General features: G+C 41.9%; 1 protein-coding gene across 1 annotated transcript in view; it reads right to left on the minus strand.

The window, feature by feature from the left end:
* Window positions 1-6,970, minus strand: part of LOC137640990 (golgin subfamily A member 6-like protein 24) — a 31,641-nt gene extending 24,671 nt beyond the window's left edge. Inside the window, exons 1-5 of the mRNA XM_068373446.1 lie at window positions 6,544-6,970; window positions 5,140-5,225; window positions 3,787-3,888; window positions 2,870-2,937; window positions 759-864 (exon numbers count right to left, since the gene is read on the minus strand). Of these exons, the coding sequence (XP_068229547.1) occupies window positions 759-864; window positions 2,870-2,937; window positions 3,787-3,888; window positions 5,140-5,225; window positions 6,544-6,970 (789 nt within the window). The remainder of the gene's footprint in view (window positions 1-758; window positions 865-2,869; window positions 2,938-3,786; window positions 3,889-5,139; window positions 5,226-6,543) is intronic.
* Between the last annotated feature and the right edge of the window lie 841 nt (window positions 6,971-7,811).

The following is a 7,811-nucleotide window of genomic DNA, read 5'->3' on the forward strand; positions in this document are numbered from 1 at the left end:
AGCATGCTAGACCAAGTCAGACTTCTTCTCTCTGCTGCTTTTGTTACTGCTGCTGCTGCTCCTTGTCCTTTTCCTCCTACCAATGTTGCTGCTGGTCATCCTTCTTCTTCTTCTTCTTCTTCTTCTTCTTCTGCTGCTGCTGCTGCTGCTGCTGAGAAGAAGTCAGACTTATTCTTTCTGCATTTGTCCACCTGATGAAGAAACAGTACAGGTGAATTTTCATCAGGTAACAAAGCATGCTAGACCAAGTCTGACTTCTTCTCTCTGCTGCTTTCGTTACTGCTGCTGCTGCTCCTTGTCCTTTTCCTCCTACCAATGTTGCTGCTGGTCCTCCTTCTTCTTCTTCTTTTGCTGCTGCTGCTGCTGCTGCTGCTGCTGAGAAGAAGTCAGACTTGTTCTTTCTGCATTTGTCCACCTGATGAAGAAACAGTACAAGTGAATCTTCATTACGTAACAAAGCATACTAGAGCAAGTCAGACTTCTTCTCTCTGCTGCTTTTGTTATTGCTGCTGCTCCTTGTCCTTTTCCTCCTACCAATGTTGCTGCTGGTCTACCTTCTTCTTCTTTTTCTGCTTCTGCTGCAGCTGCTGCTGCTGCTGAGAAGAAGTCAGACTTATTCTTTGTGCATTTGTCCACCTGATGAAGAAACAGTACAGGTGAATCTTCATCAGGTAACAAAGCATGCTAGACCAAGTCAGACTTCTTCTCTCTGCTGCTTTCGTTACTGCTGCTGCTGCTCCTTGTCCTTTTCCTCGTACCAATGTTTCTGCTGGTCCTCCTTCTTCTTCTTCTTCTTCTTTCTTCTTCTTCTGCTGCTGCTGCTTCTGAGAAGAAGTCACACTTATTCTTTCTGCATTTGTCCACCTGATGAAGAAACAGTACAAGTGAATCTTCATCAGGTAACAAAGCATGCTAAACCAAGTCAGACTTCTTCTCTCTGCTGCTTTCGTTACTGCTGCTGCTGCTCCTTGTCCTTTTCCTTCTACAAATGTTGCTGCTGGTCCGCCTTCTTCTTCTTCTTCTTCTTCTTCTTCTTCTTCTGTTGCTGCTGCTGCTGCTGGTGCTGCTGCTGCTGAGAAGTAGTCAGACTTGTTCTTTCTGCATTTGTCCACCTGATGAAGAAACAGTACAAGTGAATCTTCATCAGGTAACAAAGCATGCTAGACCAAGTCAGACTTCTTCTCTCTGCTGCTTTCGTTACTACTGCTGCTGCTCCTTGTCCTTTCCCTCCTACCAATGTTGCTGCTGGTCCTCCTTCTTCTTCTTCTTCTTCTTCTTCTTCTTCTTCTTCTTCTTCTGCTGCTGCTGCTGCTGCTGCTGAGAAGTCAGACTTATTCTTTCTGCATTTGTCCACCTGATGAAGAAACAGTACAGGTGAGTCTTCATCAGGTAACAAAGCATGCTAGACCAAGTCAGACTTCTTCTCTCTGCTGCTTTTGTTACTGCTGCTGCTGCTCCTTGTCCTTTACCTCCTACCAACGTTGTTGCTGGTCCTCCTTCTTCTTTTTCTTCTTATTCTTCTGTTGCTGCTGCTGCTGCTGCTGCTGAAAAGAAGTCAGACTTATTCTTTCTGCATTTGTCCACCTGATGAAGAAACAGTACAGGTGAATCTTCATCATGTAACAAAGCATGCTAGACCAAGTCAGACTTCTTCTCTCTGCTGCTTTTGTTACTGCTGCTGCTGCTCCTTGTCCTTTTCCTCCTACCAATGTTGCTGCTGGTCTACCTTCTTCTTCTTTTGCTTCTGCTGCTGCTGCTGCTGCTTCTGAGAAGAAGTCAGACTTGTTCTTTCTGCATTTGTCCACCTGATGAAGAAACAGTACAAGTGAATCTTCATCAGGTAACAAAGCATGCTAGACCAAGTCAGACTTCTTCTCTCTGCTGCTTTTGTTATTGCTGCTGCTGCTCCTTGTCCTTTTCCTCCTACCAATGTTGCTGCTGGTCATCTTTCTTCTTCTTTTTCTTCTTCTTCTTCTTCTGCTGCTGCTGCTGCTGCTGCTGAGAAGAAGTCAGACTTGTTCTTTCTGTATTTGTCCACCTGATGAAGAAACAGTACAGGTGAATTTTCATCAGGTAACAAAGCATGGTAGACCAAGTCTGACTTCTTCTCTCTGCTGCTTTCGTTACTGCTGCTGCTGCTCCTTGTCCTTTTCCTCCTACCAATGTTGCTGCTGGTCCTCCTTCTTCTTCTTCTTCTTCTTCTTTCTTCTTCTTCTGCTGCTGCTGCTTCTGAGAAGAAGTCAGACTTATTCTTTCTGCATTTGTCCACCTGATGAAGAAACAGTACAAGTGAATCTTCATCAGGTAAAAAAGCATGCTAAACCAAGTCAGACTTCTTCTCTCTGCTGCTTTCGTTACTGCTGCTGCTGCTCCTTGTCCTTTTCCTTCTACAAATGTTGCTGCTGGTCCGCCTTCTTCTTCTTCTTCTTCTTCTTCTTCTTCTTCTGTTGCTGCTGCTGCTGCTGGTGCTGCTGCTGCTGAGAAGTAGTCAGACTTGTTCTTTCTGCATTTGTCCACCTGATGAAGAAACAGTACAAGTGAATCTTCATCAGGTAACAAAGCATGCTAGACCAAGTCAGACTTCTTCTCTCTGCTGCTTTTGTTACTACTGCTGCTGCTCCTTGTCCTTTCCCTCCTACCAATGTTGCTGCTGGTCCTCCTTCTTCTTCTTCTTCTTCTTCTTCTTCTTCTGCTGCTGCTGCTGCTGCTGAGAAGAAGTCAGACTTGTTCTTTCTGCATTTGTCCACCTGATGAAGAAACAGTACAGGTGAGTCTTCATCAGGTAACAAAGCATGCTAGACCAAGTCAGACTTCTTCTCTCTGCTGCTTTTGTTACTGCTGCTGCTGCTCCTTGTCCTTTACCTCCTACCAACGTTGTTGCTGGTCCTCCTTCTTCTTTTTCTTCTTCTTCTTCTGTTGCTGCTGCTGCTGCTGCTGCTGAAAAGAAGTCAGACTTATTCTTTCTGCATTTGTCCACCTGATGAAGAAACAGTACAGGTGAATCTTCATCAGGTAACAAAGCATGCTAGACCAAGTCAGACTTCTTCTCTCTGCTGCTTTTGTTACTGCTGCTGCTGCTCCTTGTCCTTTTCCTCCTACCAATGTTGCTGCTGGTCTACCTTCTTCTTCTTCTTTTGCTGCTGCTGCTGCTGCTGCTGCTTCTGAGAAGAAGTCAGACTTGTTCTTTCTGCATTTGTCCACCTGATGAAGAAACAGTACAAGTGAATCTTCATCAGGTAACAAAGCATGCTAGACCAAGTCAGACTTCTTCTCTCTGCTGCTTTTGTTACTGCTGCTGCTGCTCCTTGTCCTTTTCCTCCTACCAATGTTGCTGCTGGTCATCTTTTTTCTTCTTTTTCTTCTTCTTCTTCTTCTGCTGCTGCTGCTGCTGCTGCTGAGAAGAAGTCAGACTTGTTCTTTCTGCATTTGTCCACCTGATGAAGAAACAGTACAGGTGAATTTTCATCAGGTAACAAAGCATGCTAGACCAAGTTTGACTTCTTCTCTCTGCTGCTTTCGTTACTGCTGCTGCTGCTCCTTGTCCTTTTCCTCCTACCAATGTTGCTGCTGGTCCTCCTTCTTCTTCTTCTTTTGCTGCTGCTGCTGCTGCTGCTGCTGCTGCTGCTGCTGAGAAGAAGTCAGACTTGTTCTTTCTGCATTTGTCCACCTGATGAAGAAACAGTACAAGTGAATCTTCATCACGTAACAAAGCATACTAGACCAAGTCAGACTTCTTCTCTCTGCTGCTTTTGTTATTGCTGCTGCTCCTTGTCCTTTTCCTCCTACCAATGTTGCTGCTGGTCTACCTTCTTCTTCTTTTTCTGCTTCTGCTGCTGCTGCTGCTGCTGCTGAGAAGTAGTCAGTATTGTTCTTTCTGCATTTGTTCACCTGATGAAGAAACAGTACAAGTGAATCTTCATCAGGTAACAAAGCATACTAGACCAAGTCAGACTTCTCTCTGCTGCTTTTGTTATTGCTGCTGCTGCTCCTTGTCCTTTTCCTCCTACCAATGTTGCTGCTGGTCCTCCTTCTTCTTCTTCTTCTTCTTCTTTTTCTTCTTCTGCTGCTGCTGCTGCTGCTGCTGCTGCTGCTGAGAAGAAGTCAGACTTTTTCTTTCTGCATTTGTCCACCTGATGAAGAAACAGTACAAGTGAATCTTCATCAGGTAACAAAGCATGCTAGACCAAGTCAGACTTCTTCTCTCTGCTGCTTTTCTTACTGCTGCTGCTGCTCCTTGTCCTTTTCCTCCTACCAATGTTGCTGCTGGTCTTCCTTCTTCTTCTTCTTTTTCTGCTGCTGTTGCTGCTGAGAAGAAGTCAGAATTGTTTTTTCTGCATTTGTCCACCTGATGAAGAAACAGTAAAAGTGAATCTTCATCAGGTAACAAAGCATGCTAGACCAAGTCAGACTTCTTCTCTCTGCTGCTTTTGTTACTGCTGCTTCTGCTCCTTGTCCTTTTCCTCCTACCAATGTTGCTGCTGGTCTTCCTTCTTCTTCTTCTTTTTCTGCTGCTGTTGCTGCTGAGAAGAAGTCAGACTTGTTCTTTCTGCATTTGTCCATCTGATGAAGAAACAGTACAGGTGAATCTTCATCAGGTAACAAAGCATGCTAGACCAAGTCAGACTTCTTCTCTCTGCTGCTTTCGTTACTGCTGCTGCTGCTCCTTGTCCTTTCCCTCCTACCAATGTTGCTGCTGGTCCTTCTTCTTCTTCTTCTTTTTCTGCTGCTGCTGCTGCTGCTGCTGAGAAGAAGTCAGACTTATTCTCTCTGCATTTGTCCACCTGATGAAGAAACAGTACAAGTGAATCTTCATCAGGTAACAAAGCATACTAGACCAAGTCATACTTCTTCTCTCTGCTGCTTTTGTTATTGCTGCTGCTCCTTGTCCTTTTCCTCCTACCAATGTTGCTGCTGGTCCTCCTCCTTCTTCTTCTTCTTCTTCTTCTTCTTCTTCTTCTGCTGCTGCTGCTGCTGCTGCTGAGAAGAAGTCAGACTTATTCTCTCTGCATTTGTCCACCTGATGAAGAAACAGTACAAGTGAATCTTCATCAGGTAACGAAGCATGCTAGACCAAGTCAGACTTCTTCTCTCTGCTGCTTTTGTTACTGCTGCTGCTGCTCCTTGTCCCTTTCCTCCTACCAATCTTGCTGCTGGTCTTCTTTCTTCTTCTTCTTCTTCTTCTTCTTCTTCTTCTTTCTCTTCTTCTTCTTTTTCTGCTGCTGCTGCTGCTGAGAAGAAGTCAGACTTGTTTTTTCTGCATTTGTCCACCTGATGAAGAAACAGTACAAGTGAATCTTCATCAGGTAACAAAGCATGCTAGACCAAGTCAGACTTCTTCTTTCTCCTGCTTGCGTTATTGCTGCTGCTGCTCCTTGTCCTTTTCCTCCTACCAATGTTGCTGCTGGTCCTCCTGCTTCTTCTTTTTCTTCTTCTTCTTCTTCTTCTTCTTTTCCTGCTGCTGCTGTTGCTGCTGCTGCTGCTGAGAAGAAATCAGACATATTCTTTCTGCATTTGTCCACCTGATGAAGAAACAGTACAAGTGAATCTTCATCAGGTAACAAAGCATGCTAGACCAAGTCAGACTTCTTCTCTCTGCTGCTTTTGTTACTGTTGCTGCTGCTCCTTGTCCTTTTCCTTCTACAAATGTTGCTGCTGGTCCGCCTTCTTCTTCTTCTTCTTCTTCTTCTTCTTCTTCTTCTGCTGCTGCTGCTGCTGCTGCTGCATGGAAGAAGTCAGACTTATTCTTTCTGAATGTCCACCTGATGAAGAAACAGTACAAGTGAATCTTCATCAGGTAACAAAGCATGCTAGACCAAGTCAGACTTCTTCTTTCTCCTGCTTGCGTTACTGCTACTGCTGCTCCTTGTCCTTTTCCTCCTACCAATGTTGCTGCTGGTCCTCCTGCTTCTTCTTTTTCTTCTTCTTCTTCTTCTTCTTCTTCTTTTTCTGCTGCTGCTGTTGCTGCTGCTGCTGCTGAGAAGAAATCAGACTTATTCTTTCTGCATTTGTCCACCTGATGAAGAAACAGTACAGGTGAATCTTCATCAGGTAACAATGCATGCTAGACCAAGTCAGACTTCTTCTCTCTGCTGCTTTTGTTACTGTTGCTGCTGCTCCTTGTCCTTTTCCTTCTACAAATGTTGCTGCTGGTCCGCCTTCTTCTTCTTCTTCTTCTTCTTCTTCTTCTTCTTCTGCTGCTGCTGCTGCTGCTGCTGCTGCTGAGAAGTAGTCAGACTTGTTCTTTCTGCATTTGTCCACCTGATGAAGAAACAGTACAGGTGAATCTTCATCAGGTAACAATGCATGCTAGACCAAGTCAGACTTCTTCTCTCTGCTGCTTATGTTACAGCTGATGCTGCTCTTACTCCCATTGTTTATATTTTTTTCTGTATCGTGTATTTTTTTGGGATATTGTATTTTCTATTACTTTTTTTTTTCATCTTCTGTTTTTTAATTTTTTTTTGGATTTTTTTTATATATACTTTTGGCGATTTTCTAGTTTTAATGTTTTTAATACTCCACTACTTCTAACTTACTCGTCACCTTCATTGAAGATATTTTTAAGTGAATCACATTTCCCCCTGACTTCCTTAACTATATGATCAATCCTGGTCTTCTTAGCAAATCTTTCAAGTCTTTCTTTCCTATTCAATTCTTCCAAAATTCGAATTTCCTTCTCTTTCTCCATGATGATTCTCTTCAGATTGACAATTTCTTCTTCCATTTGGTTCACCAGAAGATTCAATTCGTTCTTCTTCTCAATGACAAAGTGAAGAACAGATTCTCTTTCTTCCAAAATTCGAATTTCCTCTTCTTTGGCTTTGATAATTCTCTTCAGAGAAGTATTTTCGTCTTCTCTTTCTTTCTTTTCCTGAAGAACAATATTCAGTTCTTCTAGTACTTTTCTTCTTTCTTCTTTTTCTTCTCCAATGTTCTCCTCCATTATAATCTTTTCCTCTTCTTTATCCATTATAACTCTCTTCAGAGAAGTAATTTCGTCTTCTCTTTCTTTCTTTTCCTCAAGAACACAATTCAGTTCTTCTTGTACTTTTCTTCTTTCTTCTTTTTCTTCTTCAATGTTCTCCTCCATTATAACCTTTTCCTCTTCTTTATCCATTATAATTCTCTTCAGAGAAGTAATTTCGTCTTCTCTTTCTTTCTTTTCCTCAAGAACACTATTCAGTTCTTCTTGTACTTTTCTTCTTTCTTCTTTTTCTTCTTCAATGTTCTCCTCCATTATAATCTTTTCCTTTTCTTGATCAATTATAATTAATAACAGAGAATTAATTTCGTCTTCTCTTTCTTTCTTTTCCTCAAGAACACTATTCAGTTCTTCTTGTACTTTTCTTCTTTCTTCTTTTTCTTCTTCAATGTTCTCCTCCATTATAATCTTTTCCTTTTCTTGATCAATTATAATTATTAACAGAGAATTAATTTCGTCTTCTCTTTCTTTCTTTTCCTCAAGAACACTATTCAGTTCTTCTTGTACTTTTCTTCTTTCTTCTTTTTCTTCTTCAATGTTCTCCTCCATTATAATCTTTTCCTTTTCTTGATCAATTATAATTATTAACAGAGAATTAATTTCGTCTTCTCTTTCTTTCTTTTCCTCAAGAACACTATTCAGTTCTTCTTGTACTTTTCTTCTTTCTTCTTTTTCTTCTTCAATGTTCTCCTCCATTATAATCTTTTCCTTTTCTTGATCCATTATAATTATCATCAGAGAAGTAATTTCGTCTTCTCTTTCTTTCTTTTCCTCAAGAACACTATTCAGTTCTTCTTGTACTTTTCTTCTTTCTTCTTTTTCTTCTTCA

The sequence above is a fragment of the Palaemon carinicauda genome, chromosome 1 (genome assembly GCF_036898095.1).
Source record: "Palaemon carinicauda isolate YSFRI2023 chromosome 1, ASM3689809v2, whole genome shotgun sequence".
NCBI classification, from domain to species: Eukaryota; Metazoa; Arthropoda; class Malacostraca; order Decapoda; family Palaemonidae; genus Palaemon; species Palaemon carinicauda.